The sequence below is a fragment of the Tursiops truncatus genome, chromosome 16, assembly GCF_011762595.2.
Source record: "Tursiops truncatus isolate mTurTru1 chromosome 16, mTurTru1.mat.Y, whole genome shotgun sequence".
Lineage (NCBI taxonomy): Eukaryota > Metazoa > Chordata > Mammalia > Artiodactyla > Delphinidae > Tursiops > Tursiops truncatus.
In genome coordinates, this window is record NC_047049.1 from 1201803 (window position 1) to 1224411 (window position 22609).

A 22609-nucleotide genomic window follows, 5' to 3' on the forward strand; every position below is an offset into this window, starting at 1 on the left:
TCCCGACCCGTGCACGCGTCGCACGCGCGGCACGCGCCGCGCGCCCTCGCGCACGCGCAGGCCCCGCCCCACGGCCAGTGGGCGGTGCTGCCGCTTATCCGCGGAGCTCCGGCCGCGAGCGTCAGTCATTCGGAGCCGCGGGCCGACCGCGCTCTAGCTACCGCGACGTTCCCGCTCCCTTTCTTTCTCCCTCCTGGAGCGCCCGCCGACCCCAACCCCGACCCGCCGGCCGCAGCGCCCTCGCCCTGCCGCCATGTCGCAGAGCGAGACCCCCGGGCTGCCGGAGGAGAGCCTGCACGGTGAACGGGGGCCGGGGGCCGGCCTGGGTGTGGGGGGCCTGCGGGGGAAAGGCACCCGGCCTGCAGAGGAGGGGCCTGCGGAGGGATCCCCGTCTCCGGGTCGGGGCGACCGAGGCGCCGACGTCGTCCCAAGCCCGCGCGGTGCCTGGTCTTCCGAGGTGCAGCCCGGTGCTGGTTTCGGTGCCGGTGCCGCTACCGGCGAGCAGGCGCCCAGACTTGCGGTTGGACTCGTGGACTCGGGTTGTGAGCCGTCCGCGGCTCGGTCCGGAGTGGCTGGGGAGGACGGGGTCCCGGGATTCGGGGCGAGCCGCCGTGAGAGGAAGAACCCTGAAACGCTGGGCCGGGGGCGCGGCTGGCCTTTCCTTAGTTACGTTCGCTCGTCCGGGGGTCGTTCAGAGCCCAGCTCGGGGTTGACTTGCGCGGGGGAGCACGAGGCCCCGTGGCCGCGGTGCATACACCCCGCCCCCTCCCGGGAAGCCGGGGCCGGTGGCGGCCTTGACCCACCCGGCTCTGGCCCCGCGGGGCAGCACCCGGGCCGCCGCCTCCGGCCCCGGTGAGGAGCCCGAGGCCCACGGGTTGGAGGAGGGGCCGGGCGCCGACCTTTATTCTCTGAAGCAACAGTTCAGGCGGCGGCGGGAGCTCGTAAATAAGTTTTGGAGAGGGCCGTTGAAGCCTTAGTGAATTTTAAAGTTTCGTTAAGATTTAAAAATCTTTATACTGTCTGGATTTGAGCTACTAGTTTCTCGTATTCCTCAAAACAAGATTTCACTAGGCAAGACTTGGTCTACTGCGTTGTAGAATTTAAAACTACAACCGCAGCTTAAAAATCCTGCAATCGCTCCTTAAATTTCGACAGTGACTGTTTTCTTTGAAACAGATTAAGGGATTGAATCTTTGTCTTACAAAAGATCCAAGGAGTGTTTTCTAAACTGTCTTTTAAAGTCAGCCCTGTTAGCAAACTACTTCGTTGCTAACACGGTCTGTTTATTAGTGGGTCAGATTTGTCGGGAAGAGTTCGGAGTGTCCTGAGCGGCTCCATCTTCGGTCCTCGATTGGCAGACCAAACTGCTGAGTCATTGGCAATGCAGAGTGCCAGCTCGTGGGTTAAAGGATTTTTCTGTTTTGTGTATTCTATAAAAAGACAGTTACACGCTGAGTGGAAAGTGTCGAGGATTCTCCGGGCTGCGCTCTCCGGGATACGTGCTGCGGGGCACTCGCTCCCCGGCCGCCCGGTGTGGGAGGAGTCACGTGGGGCCTCGGCCGCTCTGGGAAACTGAATCCGAGCAGGGATTGGTGGCTGGGGCGACACTTGTCCTGTGCTCTGTGTTGATTTGATTACCTCTTGTTTACCTCGGAAAGAACTGAGAGCCTTGGTAGCTGAGCCCGCAGACAATGGCAAACCTTTTCCCCTTTGCTTGTATCCTCGGACCAAATGTTTCCCCTGAGTTCACAGCGAAGTTGCCGTTGCCTCTCGGCCCCCTGGTCCCTTCTAGTTAAAGTTGTGAACCAGCAGCAAGATGTCGTATATGCCTTTCTTGTTCTCAGATAAACAACCCCTAATATGCAGGGAGAAGATGGAGTTTTGTGATACTGTGTCACAGCATCATGGGAGGGGGTGTGAACCTTACTTCCCAGAAGACCCACCCCCAACCCCTGCTGTGCTGGGATTGGGGCGGGGGTCAATGCAGTAAGGTGCTCCTGGTTTACCCTGAGACAGCCCCTGCCCCTTCACGCACTGCTCTGTCTGCAGCCACAGGGTTCCGCTGTCCCAGGCACCCAGCGGCTGAAGGTATATGAAGAGGAAGAGAATTCGCAGTTCTCGTGCCATGCAGTTTGGGAGGGAAGGGGTTTCAGGCATCTAGATCCTGGCCCAACCTCTACTTTTCACAGATGTTCACAGTGAGGCCCAGAGGTGAAGTGAGAAGCAGGGCAGGCAGGCGCGTCGGCGACAGAAGGATGGGTGCGATTTGCCAGCTCCTGTTAAGATCCAGGAACCTGAATGACTTGCCTGCTTGACTTTATGTTCAAAATCACTTGTCAGTCAAGCCTCTCATTCCTGTCCCATCTAACTTGAGAAGCTTTTAAAAACAGTCATTTCTTAAATCCCACCTCTCCCAGGGAAGAAGCCCTCTGATGAGGGTGGTAGTTGCTCTGCCCCAGGGCTCTCCTCAGGGATTCCACCTTCTCATTAATCCCATAGTCGTGTAGGTCGGTCCCCTAGTAGTTTTCAACCCCGGCTGCCCGACATCACCGTTACGGCTTTTTCAAAATAGATGTACCAGGGTTCCACTGCAGCATTCCCAATAAGGATTTTCAGGCCGCTGGGTTAGACTTCTGGAGAATGGGGGGAAGCACAGGTGGTCCTCCATAGCCAGGGCTGAGACCTGCTGCCCTGGACTAGGGGTACTGTCTGGATTGGAGCTCCTGGAGCCTCTGCCAGCTGGGGCTGGAGGGGAGTGTTTGCCCCGGGATGTAGGAGGGCCTGGGGTCCCCCAGTGGCGGCAGGAACTTGGAGAAGCTTTGTGCAGAATATTTAGGATGAACAGCGTGGGTGCTATATTAAAGTTATTGATAGAGTAAGGGTTCCTTCCACAGGTTGAAAGAGTACTGCTGTCTGTCTCTGTTTCAAGCTGGGTAAATCAGAGACAGCTGGAATCTGTTCCGCCACCCAACTAACCAAGCAGTGGCTCAGTGAACTACGGTTAACGCTTCTGCATGTGTTCCTAGCTTGCACTCAGTTAGCAGCAGCAGAGTTGAGCTGAATTAAATGGCACCTGTGGCTTACCCAGTAAGTAGCTGTGTGTTTGGGTAATTCCTGTAGCCTCTCTAGGGCTCTAAGATGTGATAACATTTTGAGTTACAAATCTTGGGGCCCACAGGTCATCAAAGTCAAAACATGGCCTTTATTTTCTTTGGGACCAAGGATCGTGGAGGTCACAGGAGATTAAAAAAAAAAAGAAAAAAGAAATGGGTTAACTCTAAGGCCTGTGGGTTTTCTTGCTGTGGTGATGTAATATTGGTAGCTTAGGCTTTCCGTCCATCTCATCTGCCTTGTGTTCGTGCCCTGTGTCTTGTTAGCGTAAATGACAGGCCTTTGTGGGCGGGGACAGGAATCGGGGAAGCTTGCCTGGATCAGCGGCTTCACCACCTGTTTTGTTGTTTTCCTGAGGCCTAATTACACCAATTATCTGATAGGTTATTTGGGATTCTGAGGAAGCCTTACAAGGTTACCCTTCAGGACCTGAATCCCCGTGTTTCTTGCTTAGGAAGGTGAGTGATCTTAATTGCAGATGCGAGGAGATTAATGGCACACCTTGTCTTCAATTTCCAGGAAGCTGCTTTCCCTACCCAGGTGCTGCAGGTTAATAATAAAACTGTTGTCCTTTAGTAAATCATTTCTTAGAACAGAACACAGCTTTTGGACCCAAAGCTCTTGCTGTAGACACCCCAGAATGGGATTTTTTCCCGAAGGATGCTTGAGACTTTCTATGAGATGATTCTAAAAAGCATATATATTTGTCTGCATGGAGTTTTGAGTTGGCCCTTGTGGTGTAATGTACACACACCTGAAACTGATGGCGCCATATGTCCATTATGTCTCGATTTGAAAATGTATTTCATCTTTGTCCCTGGTTCCTGACCCAGACAGAGCTCAGCTCTAAAAACCCCTGGAATTTCCCGAGAGATGTTGTTATTCATGAGGAGCCCCTTTGGTGAGCGCTTGAGTCCGCTAATGAGGTAACTCACGAGGCCCTAGGTGGCCTCCGGGTGGGGACGGGAAAGCGCATTGGAGCACGAGGGTGGGGACTGAGCACACACTCCCCACCGCCGCCACTGCCACCGGGAGGGGAGGGGCTGCAGACCGGGTTATAAAAAACTTGGAAAAAGGCTGCTGAACCCACTGAGGTCCTGGGAGAGGGTATGGAAACTGTCCCCTTCCACTCCCGCCCCCCATACCCTGCCCTGTGCACCTGGCTGTTCCTGAGCTGTAATCCTCTGAGACTGCGGAAGTGTAAGCCAGGTATTTTCCCGAGTCCTGTGAGTTCTGGTGAATTATTGAAGGGGGTGGGGGTTGGCGGAACCCCTGAATTCTTGGTCTGCCAGGCATGTGAGGCTGTCTGATGGGGGGACAGTCTTGTGGGACTGAGAGATCTTCAACTTGTGGGATCTGACACTGACTCCAGGTAGTGTCAGAACTGAATTGTTGGACAGCCAGTTGGTACCGGAAATTGCTTATTGGTGTAGGCCTCCCCCCGCCCCAATTTCATGCCAGAAGTGGTGTCAGAGAAGACATTGCACCTCAAACTCCATTTATGTCGGACACTGTAAGTAAAAGTGATCTGGGCAGCCAGGCCCAGAACCTGACTGAGAACCTAGAAAAATGGAACTGTGCCCAGAGCAGGGCGCCGTGGTCCTCTTCCATGCTGTGGGGGGCCAGAGCTGCCAGGCCGAGTGTCACCTTGCTCCTGGGAAGGAAGGAGGGCTAGTGAAGGAGTTGCACGGTGGAGCCTCTTATGGTTTGCTTCAGGGCTTTCCTAACCCCTGCACAGCCACCAGAGTAGGTGGGAATAGGGTCCCCAGTCAAGATGGGCTGTCTCAAGAATGGCATGGAGTCCTTGTAGCTTCTGCTGACCTGCAGAGGCTGAGTGGCCCTGGCTTCTGTCCAGGGAGCCCTGGGCTCCCAGACAGACCCTGGCCTGCCTTGTGCGGGCCAGGCCAACGTGAAGTAACTTGAGAGGCTGAAGTGAGAAGTGTATCAGCATCTGAAAACTGCTGGTGATCGTGTGGTTAGCAGCCAAGTGGGAGGCTGGACGTGGTATAAACTGTTCACGTTTCATTCCTGGCCCCTTGATTTGCTTTCTTCGGATGAATGTGACCTGTTCTGCAGCCAAGCTGCTGTTGAGGGCAGGCCCGGGCTCTCAGGGGAGGGGCTGACGGGTAGGGGTCCGGGCCCCGAATGGGTTGTGCTGTGTGGTGCCCCTGGGGCCCTGGTTTCAGCGCAGAGCAGCAGCTCTGGGTCATGGTTCCTGGAGGAGCCGTACAGTGACCACCAGCCTCGGTCGGGGTTTCAGTCCGGTCTGCCTTTGCGCTCCCCCTCCTGCACCCACCCTGGAGAGGCCCGGACCCACGACACGCAGCAGAGGAACCGCCCTGGGCCCAGGAGACCTGTGCGCGTGGCCAGCTGGGAAGCAGGACGGGGCAGAGGGGACCGCAGAGGCAGTCTTGCCAGTGAACGGAGCCTGGCAGTGGAAGAGTGAATTGAAAGCAAAAACTTTTATGTTCAGCAAAAGGCTTGAGTGGAAAGGCTGTCTTTCCACAGCGAAAGTTACCTGCAACACATTCAAATGAAGAAAGGCTTGTGGGGCTTCCCTGGTGGCACAGTGGTTGAGAGTCCGTCTGCCGATGCAGGGGACACGGGTTCATGCCCCGGTCCGGGAGGATCCCACGTGCTGCGGAGCGGCTGGGCCCGTGAGCCATGGCCGCCGAGCCTGCGCGTCTCGAGCCTGTGCTCCGCGGCGGGAGAGGCCACAACAGTGAGAGGCCCGCGTACCGCAAAAAAAAAAATAAAAAAAAATAAAAAATAAGTAAAGGCTTGTGTCGGGAGTTCCCTGGCGGTCCAGTGGTTAGGACTCGACGCTTTCACCGGGGCCCTGGTTCAATCCCGCAAGTCTCGCGGCGCGGCCAAAAAAAGAAAAGCTTGGGTCTTGAATATCGAGCTAGATGGAGAAGGGTGGACCGCTCAGTTGGAAAGAGGAGCAGATTTCAACAGCTGCTTCAGAAAAGATGCTCTCCACATGGCCAGTAAGCAAGTGAGGAAACGTTCAACCTCAGTAGAAATCAGAGAGGCGCAGAACCAACCATACGACCTACCACCACACACCCACAGAATGGCTATATTTAAAGTCGATGCCAAGCGTGAGCCAACAGCAATGCTCACATTGCTTCGGCTGCGTCGGAAAGCAGTGGCGTTGCAGTACATTAAACGCACATCTAGAACTTTTCCACCCTGGAACCCTGCTCCTAGGTGTGGGTTCAGAAGTGAGAGCCTGTGGACACCGTGAAACGCTGGAAGCCAGCCTGGGTCCGCCGCACAGCGGCAACAGGATGGGGGGGCCCCTCTGGTCCAAGCCCCCAGGTGTTGCTTCCGGGCCCTGACCGCCTGCCTTGTCCGCACACCTGTGGGTGGCTCAGCCCCGCTGCACAGAACTTGTACTTTCACCCCTTCAGGACCTCTCTGGGGTTCACACTTGTCCTCCTGTGGGGCTTGCCAGAGTTGATCTCATCTTCCAGCTCTTCCACCCGTCAACCCCCAAAACACACACAGCCGAGCGCGACAACACCTCCTCCCCTGCCTGTACCCACCTGGACCTCGGCTGTGCCCGGACTGGGGACGCCTCCCTTCACGGGTGCCCCTGGAGGGGCTCTCCCCGGTCACTCCCGATTCCGGAGCCCAGCACGGCTGGTGCAGCAGAGCGCCCGCCGGGTCAGCTGTTGGCTGCTTTGGTGAATTCATCGAGTCGGCTCCCAAGTCGTGGGGCTGGAGAGACAAATCTAAGCTCCGAATAACGGCTCGTAGGATCTGGGGTGGTAGCTGCTTTGTGCTACATTTAGTAAGCAGGTGACCTTGGCGCTAAGGAGTTCTCTGTTTTGATGACACCTGGGTGTATACATGTCAGTTTTCAGTTTGAGTTAAAGAATGCTGGGTTTACTTGCTGTACAGACTTGGCTAGATGAGCACTTGGGATGGTTTGCTTGCTCTGGTTAATCAGGTTTAGTTACCTTTGTTCTATTCATCTGATGTAAGATACAGAGCAGTAATCGTAATGAATCCTGTGGGACCTCAGGGTCAGAACGTGGCGCTGGAATGTGTAAATAGGTCGTAAAGCTTTCCTTAGTGTGTAAATCCCTAAGGCTCTTGCTGACACCCTTTGCTTTCTAAGCGCTGAGTGCAGGAGAGTGTCCTGGTCAGTGGGGTCCCAGGTAGTCTGGGAGTGGCAGCAGGTGCACTGCCTCGGCTCCCAAGGGTCCCTGAGGAGCTCACTGTAATGCAGGTGCCAGAGACGGGCCTCAAGGGCGTTGCAGCAAGATTCAAGGCGACGGTTCCTTGCGAGTCCCCGGCACGTCTTGGGAATGGGGGCGCGAGCTGGTTATTTGTTAGGACCAGACTCCAGAGTGGGTGGAAGATTGCAACCATGTCCTTTTTTTATCCCCATCAGGCTCCTGGGTAGAATTACACTTTGGCAGTAACGGGAGCGGGAGCAGCGCTCCAGACTCTGTTTCTATTTATAATGGCGACATGGAAAAAATCCTGCTGGATGCCCAGCGTGAATCTGGACGGAGCAGCTCCAGGAGCTCTCACTGTGACAGGTGGGCATAAACGTGTGTATCCCGGCGCTGGCAGGCCAGGTAGGAGCAGGCACGGCTGCAGACGCCCGCCTGGCCTCAGTCCAGCCCTCCCGAGACAGCGGGCCCTTCGCCCTTAGGTGGAGGGAGCGACTGGGGCCCGTGAGTGTGGTGCTGGGCCCCTGCTTCTGCTTGTTGACTGTGGGGCATCAGAGCTCAGCTGACGAGGTGGAGGGACGCTTTGGCCCTGGCCTGGCCCCAGGTGCTGGCGGGAGCCTCCCGGCCTTGGAGGGTGGCCCCTGCCTGTGGGGTTTTGCTTCTCCTGGTGGAAAGAAGGTTAACACACTGTGTTTTCCCCAAGCCCACCTCGCTCACAGACCCCACAAGATACTAACAGAGCTTCTGAGACAGACACACATAGTCTTGGAGAAAAGAACAGCTCCCAGGTAAGGTGCGCACGTGCACACATTTGCGATCTGTTTGTACCGAGTTCTGTGGAATCCAGCCCTCAGAAGCAGTGGCGGGGTGGGGGGGGCACGCCCCGCACTCCACGCTGGACCGGAAGTGGCAGGGGCCTAGGTTGGGTAGGCCGTGCGGCCTGGGCGCCTCTGCCCTCACACGCTGTCCAGGGAGACAGTGGGAGTGGCCAGGGGGAGGGGAGCCGGGAGCCAGGCGGCGGGTCTGTCTGCTGGGCAGTGTGTGGGTGGGAGAGAGCCTGGGGCCCTATGTGCTGCTTCTCTGGTGGCCTCGGTTGGGCCGGGGCCAGTGCGGCCTTGCCAGGTCCTTTCTGGTCGTGATGCCTGGGGAGTGTATTTTAGGAACCCGTGGGTCCCCGACTCGCTGTGAAAGCTGTCAGGAACTGTGGGCTCGGTCAGTACCACTTGGTCCCCCCCCACCCCGTGCTGGTCTCCCCTCAAGGCCTCCCTCACCGAGGAAACCAGGAGTCCCTGGTGCTCAGGCCTCCTCAGGGGCGGCGCCCGGCCTGCCCCCAGACACGTGGGGTCCACCCCAGCTTTGGTGCGCCCAGGCGTTTGGTTGGTTTTGGTACAGTGTTTTAGAGTATTTCCAAAATTTGAACCAATTTTTTCTCCCCCGATTTTAAGGAGGAATTAGATGATCAGGTAGAGTTTTTCAAATGCAGAGAAGTAGGGAGAACACCTGTAATCCAGCTTTTAAAAGCTCTTTAATGAGTGTATTATATACTTTAAAAACTGTAGCTGCAATCAGGGGTACACGTAAGTTTTTGGCTTTTTTCTCTCCCGTTTAACATGAAAGTGTGTCTTGCTTTCATTGCCGTGCAGTATCCTGCTTGCTTAGGCACATCCCTGTTTTGGGCCATTTTAGATGGTTTCCGTTTTCATCTCTGGACGTCTGTCCTCATTTGGCATCGCTTCCTTGGGGCAGTGTCTGCAGCTCTTCGAGTCTGAGTCGGGCCTTCAGCCCGGCGATGTGTGTGGAGGAGGGAGGAGAGCCGGGGGGTGCAGCCCTCGCCTCCCCCCGTGGCTGGGCTGCGAGCTCCGCCTGCTGGTCCGATGCTTGGGTGGGAGGTGAGCGTCCTGCTGCAGGTGCGGCAGGCACCATTTCGCTTTCACCATTCGCTCTGCCCCAGTCTGAGGAAGACTATATGGAGAGGAGGAAGGAAGTCGAAAGCATCTTGAAGAAAAACTCAGACTGGATTTGGGATTGGTCCAGCCGGCCGGAAAACGTGCCCCCGACCAAGTGAGTGTTTGCACCGGGGGCCTGCCTTGGCCCGGCTGGCCCGGCACGCCTCCGCTGACCAGCACCTCTCCCCCAGGGAGTTCCTCCTCTTCAAGCGCCCGAAGCGCGCGCCCACGCTCAGCATGCGGAACACGAGCGTCATGAAGAAAGGGGGCATCTTCTCGGCGGAGTTTCTCAAAGTTTTTCTGCCGTCTCTTCTGCTGTCCCATCTGCTGGCCATCGGGTTGGGGTAAGTGACTGCCCGTGTGGACGGCACAGCGCGGGGTCCTTCTAGGTCTTAGAAGCACGGGCGACGTGGGCGTGTGAAATAGCCCGTCCCGGTCGAGAAACAGAGCCCAGGGCCGAGAGCCGGGGCGGCGCTGCCCCGAGCGTCCGGCAGCAGAGGCTGGTTTCGCGCGCAGGGGTGCTCGTCTGGCTGCTTGACCTGGACCGCTGCACGCAGGTGCGGATCAGCCTCACTCCTCGCGGGGCGGCTGCAGGGGGGCGGTGTCAGTAACGCGGGCTGCACGTGTCTGTTGGCGTCCACTCAGCAGTGAGAAGAGGGCGCCAGTTCTGACGACCGTGCGGAACAGAGGGGCAGCCTGGGCCACGGAGACGCTGAGCCCAGACCGTGCTGAGGAGCCCGAAGCTGCCCTCGGGGGCTCATCCCCAGCCTCTGACCAGGCGGGCGGGGGGGGTCTCCCTGGCCCTGGTGCGGACGGACGGGCTTCTGTGGCTGCGGCTTCCTGGACGTCTGGATTCTCAAGATGGCCTCCTGACGGGGGCTGGTGCCACCGCAGGCTTCGTGAATGTGGCAGAGGAGACGCCAGCCCGCCTGCTCTGGGAGGCGAGAGCAGCGTCCCTCCCGACCTCCCGAACCCCAGCCCACAGTCCTGCCTGCCCGGGGAGAGGGCTCCCTGGCGGGGCCAGGCCCCCGGCCTCTCCCTCTTGGTTCTGCCCTGGCCTTCCCTCTCAGCACAGTGCTTTTCAGAGCCAGACTCTGCCAGTCTCACGCGGGGAGGTTGATTTCTGGAGCTTCCTCCACAACTAGCAGGCAGATGCTGTGGGGGCCTCTGCCGGTTTGAGGTCAAGATGGATTTCTGCAGCCAGCCCCCAGCAGGGGTGTCTGCCCTTCTTACCAGCCTCCAAAGCGGTCAGGATGATAAAACCCACCCCGACCAGTTGCTCTAAGGAAGCTCCCCGTGCTGGGCTGCAGGCCTGAAGACGTCCTCCCCAGCCCCCTCTGCCTGGACAGCCCTCTGATGCCCATATGCCCCTCAGTTCTGGGCTCCTGGGGGCGTGGGCTTCACTGCTCAGCAGGGCTCTTTGTGAGGTTGGTGCCGATAAACTTGGCGCTATCACCTGTCCTGCAGCAACTCTTTCTAGCAGCGTGTGGTCAGTTCAAAAAACAGTGACGGGAGTGCTGGCATTTCAGGTTGGGCAGAACCCTCTCCTCTGTGCTTGTATTGAGCGTATCCACTGCGTGGCTGTTAGAGCGCAACTGGATTCTTCTACATTAGATGCTGAAACGTATACACACTGATGAAGAACAAAACCCAAGTTTTAACAGTGGGTGTAAGAGAGCCAGTCCCCTTACGTAAATAAGCTGGGACCAGCGTCAGCTGCCGTCTCAGCTGTGCAAACTTGCCCGGGGGGTTGCGAGACCACGTTAACCACCAATTCCTTTTTCTGTTAAGGATCTACATTGGAAGGCGCCTGACGACATCCACCAGCACGTTTTGATGAAGAACTGGCGTCCGGCTTTCTCATGTAGCGGGGGTGTGTGTTGTCCGCAGCACAGCGTACAGAGGAGGCTGTCGTGGTCCTTGGGTGGCTGCATCACTTGTGTCATTTCTTCTGTAAATGCCACGTTCCTAACTCAGTAAAATAAAGACTAAGACCATGCTCTCCCATAATCATACTTATGGGATAAAGTAATAAGCCTGTCATTGATTAATATCTATTAATAATTTGGTGGTAATCTTTCTTCGGATATTATAAATATTTAAGTATAAATAATTTTAACGTATCCATGATGTATGTAGTACTTTAACACATTATCTGCAACCTTGATTGAGTTAAACACTGTATTTTGAAAGAACGAATACCGTTGACATTAAAAGGACTACATGAGGGCTTATCCCGAATAAACACCGTGGCCTTACAACCCTGTTGTAGACCGTATGTAAGTGGATGCAACCGTCTACTACAGACGCCCCTCAGCTCTCTCTTTGCTGGTGGTTCTTTGTGACGTGACATGTACAATCCAGGCTGCAACACGGGTGGGCCAGGTCGTCCCCCCACCGGCACCTTGTGCAGCACAGGGACTCTCGCTGAGACTGACGACCACCCTGGACGGCGACCACCGGATGATCAGTGTCTTTTATCTCGGGATTGCTAAATTCAGTCTGTCTGTGTTCAGTTTTTGTGTGCTCTTAGGATCAGCTTTATTCTAAGCTATTCTGCGTCTACTTTAAAAGCCTGGAAATAGAAAACAAATGAATCTTTGCCAAATACTTCGTTACGGTGTTTACGTACGTCACACAAGCTTTTTCATTAAACCAGGTGTATCCCCACTGCATGGTTTTTAAAGGCCGCCCCTTTGATATACTGTATAAATGCTGTTGTGTTTGTTTCACTTTTCCACACTAAATTCGGTTGTGTTAAATAAATGTAACATTCTAATTTTTAAAATATTTGTTTCTATTTGAACAATTACCTTGGAGGTAGAGGCTACAGCCCTTTCATCTGGAGACGGCTGATGGAACGGCATCAAGATTCTTTATGTAATTTATCCCTAAAACATTAAGCCTGCATCCCACCGACCCACTCTGGCCGGGGGATGATTCCCTTTTAACAGCAAATGGTGGCGGTTCAAGTGTCACGAGCACAGGCTGCACTCAGGACCTTGCAGCAAGGCCAAGCGTCCTCAGAGCCAGCACCCCTGGGGAGCTCTGTGACTCCATCACTCAGGTGACCCGGCCCATGACGAAGGCCTCTGTGCATTGATATGCAAGGCATCCCCCAGGTCTGGGGAGTTCTGAGCTATCAAGTGTAATCTCTGCTCCCCACCCCCACCCGCGGCCTCGCTCCCTTCCTTCTCTGGAGACCAGTTTTCGTTTATGATTGATTCCAATAGCTGTCGTCTGATTTCTTCACTTTTTAAAATCTTAGTTCTCTCTCAGCTTCTAGCTGGATTATTACTCTATTCCTCTCCTCCACGTTATGTATCCCTCCTTCCATCTCCGCCCTGTTACTGACGCTCCCCAGGGCACAGGCTGAGCTGCGTGATGGCGGCCGGAAGTGCCTGCCGCAGCCGATCACAAGGTTTTCCCCTCTCACTGCAACATTCCAGTGGACGTTTGATTCTTTTAAAATGTGTGACTATATATGTATTTTTGTTTTGACCTTCTGGGCAAGAGGATAGCAGAATGGCGACAGCCTTTCCACACACCCCTTATGTTAATGCAAGTAACAGCATCATTCATTTTATTCACAGAATAGCAAGTTTACAGAATATTTAATATCCAGACAATTTTGGATTAAAATAACACATATCCTGGGGGTCGAATCCACTCTCCCATAAACCAGAGCTCCTTGGAAAAGTGGGAATTCCAGGGCAGCATGACGAACATTTGTGGTGCCAGGAGGTGAGGCCATGCTTGAGGTGAAGGACACGGAGCCAACCTGAGGGACCTGCAGTGGCTCAGAGTGGGTCAGCCTGGTAACAGGTTCCTGGCGGTGATGGGCTGTCACCAGACTGGAGCAGGATCCCCAAGTCCACACTGATGGAGACCAAGTAAGTGGGGGAAGGGACAGTTCTTCCCGACAGAATCTAATTAATAAACGGGATGAGGGAACGAGTGACCGTCAGGCAGACAGCTGCTGACGTGGGCCCGGTGTCACTGCCTCCCCAGGAAATTACCGCCAAGGGAACCTAGGGTACCGTGGATCTGACCCCAACATCTCTGTGTTCTTGACGAGATGTATAACTGTAGGTTAGTCATGAGAAAATATCAAGCCATCCCAAATTGGGGGAGGTTCTACAAAATAACTGTCTGAGGTCCAGGTCATGAGGAAATGAGGATCTGTTAGAGATTGAAAGATACGGAGTGGGCTCCCCTGGTGGCGCAGTGGGTCAGAATCCACCTGCCACTGCAGGGGACACGGGTTCAAGCCCTGGTCCGGGAAGATCCCACATGCCGCGGAACAACTAAGCCCGTGAGCCACAACTACTGAAGCCCGCGCTCCTAGAGCCCACGCTCCGCAACAAGAGAAGCCACCGCAATGAGAAACCCGCGCGCAGCAACGAAGACCCAACACAGCCAAAAAAAAAATTCCAAGATGCGGCAATGAAATGCATCGTGGATCCCGGGCGAGAAAAAGACAACTGGGAAAACAAACACGAAGGTTTGTGGATGAGCTACAAGTACTGTGGGGTGACTTCACCCGCTTTACGTGGTGTTAATTACACCTGGGTGATGGGTGAAAGGCAGGCAGCAACTCTACCATTTTTGCAACTGATTTAAAATTATTTCCAAATAAAATGTTACAAAAGCAAGATAAATAAACAATATCTTTTTACTCAGATAGCATCCCTGGACCGGCAGGGAATGCCCCCCCAGTCTGGCTCCTGCATCCTCGTGGTACTGGATGTTTCCTCCCAACGGGGGGTAGATGGCCAGGACCACCGTGCGGTGGACAGAGCGAAATGCAGGTGTAGACAGGTCGCTACCTTGTGTGCAAAAACGGGGGGAGGGGAATATGTCATGTTCGTGTTTGAGTAAGAAAAAGTGTGGCCCAAGACAAGACTAACGAGTTATCAATACCACCAGGCTCAGCGGAAGGGGCAACACTTCGCTATCGTCCTTTTAAAGAGTTCTGAAATTTGTACAGGTGTTACCAGTTTAATACTTAAAGTAAGAAAAAACATTTATCAAAAAGAAAAGAAATAATAGTATTGGCAAGGATATGGAGAAAAGAGAACGCTCACGCACCGTTGGTGGGAATGTAAATTGGTGCAGCCACTATGGAAAAGAGGATGGAGGTTCCTCAAAAAATTAAAAGTTGAACTGGCATGTGATCCAGCAATTTCACTTCTGGGTATTTATCCGACGAATGAAAACACTACTTTGAAAAGATACATGCACACCAATGTTCATAGCAGCACTATTTACAACCGGCAGGATATGGAAACAACCCAGGTGTCCATTGGTGGGTGTGTGGATAAAGACGACGTGGTACATATACAACAGAGCATCGCTCAGCAATAAAAAGAATGGAGCCTTGCCATTTCAGACAGTGTGGATGGACCTGAGAGTATCATGCTGTGAGTCCAAGACAAATGCCATATGATCTCACTTATGTGTGGAATCTAGAAAAACAAAGCCAATCTTGTAGCTAGAGATTGGTGTTTGCCAGAGGCAGGTGTGAGTGTGTGTGTAAGTATGTGTATTTATGTGTGTGCTTATGTGTGTTTGTGTGGGGGGGGAGGGAGAGGGGGAGAGAGAGAGAGAGAAGGGAGGTAAAAAGGTACAAACTTCCAGTTCCGAAGTCAGTCCTGGAGACGCACAGCACGGTGACTAGAGCTAGTAACTATCACATGTTGGAAAGTTGCTAGGAGAGACCTTGAACGTTCTCATCACAAGAAAAAGACGTCCTGTGTGGTGACAGAAGTTACCTAGACTCACGGTGGTGGTCACTTCACAACATATACAAATACTGAATCATTATGTTGTACACCTTAAACTCATATAGTTGTGTCAGTTACACCTCAAAACAGAAAACCAGAAACAACCCAACGACATTTCTCATAAGAACTGCAGATTTACACTGCATTCAGATAATTAGATTTTAGAAAACAAATTTTCCCTGAAAGTTAGTTCTTGGAATAACAAATTAGCTTCCCATCCTTACGGAACACACATCTTTTTTTTTTTTAAATTATTTTATTTTTGGCTGTGTTGGGTCCTTGTTGCTGCGCATGGGCTTTCTCTAGTTGCGGCGAGCAGGGGCTCCTCTTCGTTGCAGTGCGCGGGCTTCTCATTGCGGTGGCTTCTTGTTGCAGAGCATGGGCTCTAGGTGCGCGGGCTTCAGTAGTTGTGGCGTGCGGGCTCAGTAGCTGTGCTCACGGGCTCTAGCAGGCTCAGCAGTTGTGGTACACGGACTCAGTAGTTGTGGCTCGTGGGCTCTAGAGCGCAGGCTCAGTAGCTGTGGTGCACGGACTTAGTTGCTCCGCGGCATGCGGGATCTTCCCGGACCAGGGCTCGAACCCATGACCCCTGCATTGGCAGGTGGATTCTTAACCACTGTGCCACCAGGGAAGTCCCTGGAACACACATCTTTTAAAGATGTCCCAAGATGTACAAAGATAATTTACTACTAATAAACTCTGGGGCAAACAAGTGAATCACCTCAGGACACACAGTAAACCCCACAGAGCAGCCTGGTGAGGATGGGCCTCCACAACCAGCACCACAGGAGCCGGGGGCCCGCCTGGAGCCCTGGCTTCGGCCAAGGTCCCGTGTCCTGCCTGGGGGGCAGGGACCCTGTAGATGTGCTCAGGATGCAGACTCACCCAAGGTTCCGGTTGCTGGCATCACCGTCCGGAGGGTGAGCAGGGAAATGGGACCAGCAAGTCCTCTCAGTCACTCACCGGGCACTGACAGGGTCGCAGGAGATTGTGGGCCCCAGCCCCAGGCCTCACTCTTCAGATGTGGGGCAGCTGAGGGAAGCCTTCCCGGGACGGGCTCTGCGGGTCCTGGGGGGGCGCAGAGGCGGGGGTCAGGCTGGGCTGCGGCTGTCACCTTGGATGCTTCAGGACCCCCCAACCCCCCAGCCGGGACTCCTGTGATCTCAGCTACCCGTTCCCCATCCCCCGTCCCGCCGCCGTGACTCTGCCCCTCGCGGGACTCAGCTGGTGGCGTGAAGGGAGGGGCTGCCGGTCGAGAGGGGCGACAGCTGAGCAGAGCGCCTGAGGTCTCCAATTCCCCCTTCCGCGTGATGTCAGGGCCGCCACGGTTCCTAAGAGATCACGGTGGCGCTCCAACCCCTGGCTCACCAGCTCTCCACCAAGGGCTCGGGTGGGACACGGACCCCGGTGACGCCACGCTGTGGCGTGTCCGTCCGGCGAGCACCGCTGGGTTGGTTCTGGGGAGCCCGGTACAGGAGGGCTGTCACCAGCCCCGTGGGACGCACCGGTCAGGCCCCACCCGACCCCCCGCTGTCCCCGCCCTAACCACACCCCCGTGGAGAAGCCCTGGCGGGGTGGGCCCCGTGTGGCATCCCCTCCCTCCCTCTCTGGTCCCCCCAGCACCTGTGGAAGCTTCTCCCGGCACAGCACCCAGGGGGCAGTTCCTGATGGGAGGACTGTCCCCCGCCGCCCCATCATGACCCCGGGGCAGCACCGGGTCTCAGACCGGGACTTGGCGCGCGGAGCGCCGTCCTCCCCATGAGGGGCGCGGCCCTGCCCGCCCCGGCTCGGTCTGCGCACCCGCCTCTGCCCGCGGGCAACGGACACGCTCAGAAGAAAAAGCCTCAGCGCCAATCCTGGACCCCCTTCGACAAAAGCGTGCAGACAGTTCCTCCTCAGACGGCCACGCAGCACCAGAGCCCTGGGCTCGGCCCGCGGGGCCTGGACCCCACCGCGCTGACCAGGGGACAGTCTGGGCCGGCTCCCAGCTGTGAGGCCACGGCTACTCAGCTCCACGGGGGAGGGAGTTGGCTGCTCGTCCTGCGAACACCCACGACTGGGGGACGGTTTAAAATCAGACTCTGAGTCCTGTCCTGTACTGGCTTCTAGAACCGCCACTGTTCTTTAAAAAGTGCACGTCTAAATGCACACACGAGTAAAGCGTCCAACCCAGGCCATCAACCAAGACAGCGTTAAAGCTTCAGGACAAGCAGGAGCACAGAATTCTAAGGAACGATGAAAACTCACAGGATTACCTTTCAGGAACAGACAGAATTTCTCTAGCTTTCTCTAGCTTTCAACGGGAGAAAAGGCGTAAGCTTTGTAAGAACAAGAAAAACAACAGATATTTTTTAAACAAGGAATATAAAAGAAATAAACGTCAAGTCTGAAACCCACAGGATTTTCACCTCATCAGGAGGGGAAAAAGGCTTAAATGGAATCAGAAGTGTCTAACGGAAAAGAACACGGAAGAAATTGCTAGACATCTCTTAAATTACACGTTTCTCAAGAGCATCTCTGAGAAGCGTGTGCCTGACTCGGGGGAGAAGAACCCACAGACACAGGGACCCCTGCCCGGCTGGTGGCAGCCACCACGCATGCGCCTTCTGCCCGGGGCCGTCTGAGAGGCAGAAGGCTGGTTTCCTGTTTGGTAGGAAATACGTCTCAAAGATGGAAAAACATCGTAAAAAAATCTGGTAAAACATCTGAAATTTATTAAACTTTTTGGTCAAAATAGTTGAACAAGTAAATACAACCCCATCTTACTAGAACTGCTTTACCTTAAGGGCCAGGGTTGACTGATACTTAGACAACTCTGTTCCACATCTCAGGTTTGTGAACTGCGTCAACCAATACGCAGTAATAGAATTACCTTTAAATTAAAATAAATGGACTTGTTGATTCTCTATTTCCGACGTAATGTGAGCTAACGTGGCATCCTGTTAACATTAATTCAGGGGAATGAGTTGACAAGACATTTGTTCTTGCATCTCCATATCACCAGTAACCAAAATACACCTTAATTTCAAGAGCAGCACGTGAGCCCCAGCTGTCCCGTCCCCTGGAGGACTGGGTCTCGGGCTCCTGTGTGAAATTTCACGGCAGCAAGCGCAAATCACTTAGTGTTGTTACCTCTGTATTTTTTTGTCTTGGGAAATCTTGATTTCCGATATCAACCTACTTTTAAAGTAAACCACCAAGGTACTGGTGGCATTACATAATAATTAAAATTGTTTAATTTTTGCTGGCTTGAAATGCAGTGAAATTCGTCATGCATATAATTCCAGCAGTTTTTAGAAGCCTGTTACCCTCTTCCCACGAAGTACTGTTACAAAGGTTTAAAAAGCACCTAAGTGTTCAACTGCAGTGAATCTGAGGCATACTTTAAACCACGTGTTACTTTTTCAGCAGCGATTCTGTTACTACTCCTTGGGATTTTCTTTCTCAGCGGCAGCTGCGGTTAAGGCTCTTTCCAGACCTTACCTGGTGTGTCAGATGTGTCACCATTTCTACAGAAACAAAAAAGTTATGGAAGTTTGTGGATACATATGTTCAGAGTTTGAAGTACTGCACACGTTCCACCATTCTGTTAACGAAGGACAAAAGATTTTTAAAGTTGAATTCTGCATAATTTCATTATATGCAATTAAATCAAATAAAAAGACGATACTGATTTTGGACTTAAAAACACTTTTTAGAGTGTGTTGCTTTTATTAGGCGGTTACACCAGAGGCGCGATGGGAGTAAAGCGGCCTGAGCCCGCTCGGCCGAATCTCCGCGCCGGCCGAGGCCCCGCCTGGGCTGAGAGAGGCCGAGGGAAGGCGGGCAGCAGCCACGCACGTGGAGGCCCCAGGATGACAGCAGAGGAGGAGGAGAGCTCGACAGGAGCAGACACTGAATCTGACAGCTTTCCTCTTGGACGTTAACTTTTGGTCTATAAATTGGAAGGAAGGCTCAGACTTCAATAAATATGTTTATTTTAGCAATGGCCTCTTCTGAGTCCTGTCCATCACTCTGCTTCGAGCGGGCTTCTCACCTGGGCAGCGACACCCAGGGCTCACCTTGCTGAAGCAGAAGCCCGCGGGCACCCGCGCGGCCAGCCCGTGCAGTCTGGGCGGAGGCAGGAGGGCGTCCCTGCTCTTCACAGAGAGGATGTCGCCTGTCCTCTGGCACCAAACGAGCAGGCGCGATTCTGCACGAGACGCAGGTCCCGCTGCCTCCTTAGTTGGCCTTGTCCTGGAATATGTACAGGTTATTGGTGGCAGCCACGGCAATGATGTTCTCCACTGGGTGCCAGGCTGTGTGCAGAATCTTCTTGCTGAAGTCCAGGCTGTCCACGCTCACCTCGTCCTTCTTTCTCTTCCCACCTGCACACACTCTGCGAGGCTTCAAGCTGGCGCGAGGCTTGCTGTTCTCCCTGGAAGCTTCCAGCGTAACATCCCTCCATGTAGTCCTATCGAACATTCTGAAGAAGTTGTTGTAGGACCCAGTCATGATTGCACTGCTCAAAACAAGGACAGGAAGACTTCTAAGTGACCACCTCCAACCCCCAGCCCGGCCCGGCCCTGGACGCATGGATAGAGCTGCTTACCTCTCCTACCCCCAATTCTACACAGCAGGGTCATTTTTACAAATAAAAAATGAAAAATCATAATGGTCAGGAGAGAGATGCAGTGAGAATTTCTTCCTAAACTTCGTATACGTAATCCTATCAGTAAAAATAAATACAACGGAAAAAAGTAATGGATTTACACTTTTAATTACATTAACGTGTTTTCAAACAAGGTAAAAACCCCAACACAGTCACTGCCCCAGGCTTGGGTAACGGTCTGACCTCCTGCACTTTGCCCCGATTCGGCAGGGCTCCACACGTGCTCGAGAGACATTCGTGAGATCTGTTACCATCTTTGCTCACGACTGACCAGACAAGGTTTTAAAGTTCATTTTAATCTTAAAAGCGTTTTTCTCGTGAAGGAACAGGTATATAAATAGTTAGGAGGGGCCTCAGACACGGGGTCAGCGTGCAAGACAGCCGGGGCCTTCTTTCCCGACGCTCCAGATGCTGCAGCAGCGCCCGTGGTCTTTTCCCTTCCGGGCTGGTTCTGACGCCTTTCCGCGTCTCCACTGAAGCACACAGCACCGTGACGCGCTTCTGTCACACTGGTGAAAACTTCGGGTCTCTCTACACAGCTAAGAGGAGAGTGGCTCGTTGCCGGCAAATGCTTCCACGTGCGTCCAGCCCCTGCCTCAGCGGGCCCGTCGGGCGCGGTAAGACCAGACTGCCCTGCGGCCTCCTCCTGGGCACCCTGGGCTCCCGGGCCATCCCCGCATCATCAGGGGCGGATCCTGAGGCCCCGCGAGGTGCATGCTGCCTCATTCACACGGCGCAGGGCTGACCCCGACTGTGCAAATCCTCATCTAAATCCTCGCACCACAAAAAAAGATAAGCTCTCCTGGCTTATCTCACCTGTACTGTTGAAGCCTGGAGTGCACACACCTCAGGGACGGAGGGGCCCGTGTGGCGGTGGACGCAGCAGGGCCGTGCAGTGGGGCCCAGGAGGGCTGCCAGCAACTGGCACCTGCCCACATTAATTTCCACACAGAACACGATGTTCACAAAAGGATAAGCAACAAATGTGCTGATCTGAAGCTTACATTTGTGTTATTAAACTTAACCGCAGGGACTTCCCTGGTGGCGCAGTGGTTGGGAGTCCACCTGCCAAGGCAGGGGACACGGGTTTGAGCCCTGGTCCAGGAAGATCCCACATGCCGTGGAGCAACTAAGCCCGTGCACCGCTCTAGAGCCCGCAAGCCTGCACCTCAGAGCCCGTGCGCCACAACTACTGAAGCCCGCGTGCCTAGAGCCCGTGCTCTGCAACAACAGAAGCCACCGCAACGAGAAGCCCGTGCACCGCAAGGAAGAGTAGCCCCTGCTCGCTGCAACTAGAAAGCCTGCGCACAGCGACAAAGACCCAACACAGCCAAAAATATATATATATATATATATATATATATATATAAAAACTTAACTGCAGTGATTAGTCCGAACAGAGACCAATGAAAGAATTTTTTCGGGAAGGAGTATTTTATCATCAATGTTGATTAGAGGTGCTGGTGCGCGACAGAAATGAAAGCGGACCAACCTTCATGCCGTCCATTACGATTATTACTATTATTCAGCAGTCCTGACGGCACCTGCATGGGCGTGGATGTCCCCCCGGCCCGCTGCTCCACACGGCGGGAATGAGAGCCTTCCCCAGCACCTGGCCAGGTGCTGCCTAGGCGGGAACACCGCCAAACACAGGAGTAAGTGGACTTGCAACTTAATGGTGATGTCTGTGTTTGCTACAAACCTGGAGCACGATGAAGTGGGGCAAAACTTAACTTCTGGGCAGCGCCGTCCCAGGCGGAGTGACTGGGATGGTGGCAAAAACCTGGCTCTGCCCCCGCCCCCAACTCCACACAAGCTTCCAGGCAGGAAGGCAGGGCATGTTGGCAGGAGTGAGGGAACAGGCAGGCGCCACCAGAAAGCTTCAGGATGTGCCGGGGATGGTAATTTAAACGTATTTTGCAATATCTCAGATCTACCACAAAGCATAAAGAACCGTGCAGGGAACATTCCTCTACATGGTTATCCTTTGAACAGTTACACGGTCTTAAAAACAAAACCGTCTTGCATGCTCTAGACATCAGATGAGTCACTTGTGTGATCGTGTACAGGTCTGCGCAGCTGTAACCCTGGCTTTCACTGTGTCTGGTCCACACCATGAACAGAGGATGATTCCTCGTCCGTCCGCCCGCCCAGGGAGGAACCCCGACATGGCTCAGCTGCCTCCAGGGCACGTCTTGGAACGTGTTTTCTTGTCTGTATATTCGAGAGGTTCCCAGCCCACCCGGCCACTGCCAGGGAGCCTCAGAAGAAGGGCAGTGGCAGTGGTCATGCCCCCTGGCCTCCACCTCCACCCCAACATTTCCGTCACTCCGATGGATGTGAAGGGACGTCCCTGTTGCTTTGATCTGCTGATTACTAATGAGGATGTGTTGTTATTCATTCCCCCCGTTTCTGTTAATTCCCATTCATGAGCAGTTAGGACTTTCTCACTGACTTACGATTCTTCACGTATTCTGGATATTCATCTCTTTGTTAATTTTACGTGCTTTTGTGGGTTTTATTTCCATTGTTTTATTATGATATAAAGAAGCTTAAAGTCAATGTAGTTGGATCTCTTTGTCTGGGTTTGGGGCCTTGTTTAAGGCACATTCCTGCATGATCATTTATCTCTGGACACAATTTCAGGAAGCGAGTCAGAAGGGATCACGACACACCGCATCAGAGCGCCTTCTGGCTTCCACTGCCGGGCCGAGAGGTCTGCTCGCGGTCTGAACACCCTTTCTCCGAAGGCAATGGGTCTTTTCTCCCCTGGCTGCTTTTAAGATCTTTTCTTTGTTTTTGGTGCCCTGTAACTTCATTATGATCTGGATGTGGATTTCTGTGCTTCTTGAATCTGTGTATTCATTCAGTCTTGCATCAGTTATAGAAAATTCCTGGCCATTAACACTTTAACTGCTACTTCTC

General features: G+C 53.9%; 2 protein-coding genes across 10 annotated transcripts in view; one reads left to right on the forward strand and one right to left on the reverse strand.

Moving 5' to 3' along the window:
• The first annotated feature begins 112 nt into the window (after positions 1–112).
• BNIP3 (BCL2 interacting protein 3) lies at positions 113–12035 on the forward strand. Its single transcript, XM_019940277.3, has 6 exons — positions 113–299; positions 7517–7667; positions 8005–8089; positions 9253–9362; positions 9439–9591; positions 11039–12035. Exons 1-6 carry the CDS (start codon positions 254–256, stop codon positions 11082–11084), a joined length of 591 nt encoding a protein of 196 aa, XP_019795836.1. The 5' UTR covers positions 113–253; the 3' UTR covers positions 11085–12035.
• Positions 12036–17725: 5690 nt separating this feature from the next.
• PPP2R2D (protein phosphatase 2 regulatory subunit Bdelta) overlaps positions 17726–22609 on the reverse strand; it is a 45595-nt gene continuing 40711 nt past the window's right edge. For 4 of the 9 annotated variants that reach the window (XM_019940271.3, XM_019940275.3, XM_019940274.3 and 1 more), the window contains one exon: positions 18707–19534. In XM_019940271.3, the coding sequence (XP_019795830.1) occupies positions 19255–19534 (280 nt within the window). In that variant the 3' untranslated portion in view covers positions 18707–19254. Of the gene's footprint in view, positions 18620–18706; positions 19535–19776; positions 20224–20586; positions 21312–22609 lie in introns of those variants that run through there. The other 5 variants (XM_073793792.1, XM_033842197.2, XM_033842196.2 and 2 more) reach the window with 5 other exon arrangements.

What these genes read in the sequence shown, in the direction of transcription:
- BNIP3 (XM_019940277.3), top strand. Translation starts at nt 254, where the DNA reads ATGTCGCAGAGCGAGACCCCCGGGCTGCCGGAGGAGAGCCTGCACG. An exon ending in GCCGGAGGAGAGCCTGCACG is followed by an intron (nt 300 to 7,516) that starts GTGAACGGGGGC and finishes TATCCCCATCAG; the next exon opens with GCTCCTGGGTAGAATTACAC. An exon ending in GAGAAAAGAACAGCTCCCAG is followed by an intron (nt 8,090 to 9,252) that starts GTAAGGTGCGCA and finishes GCTCTGCCCCAG; the next exon opens with TCTGAGGAAGACTATATGGA.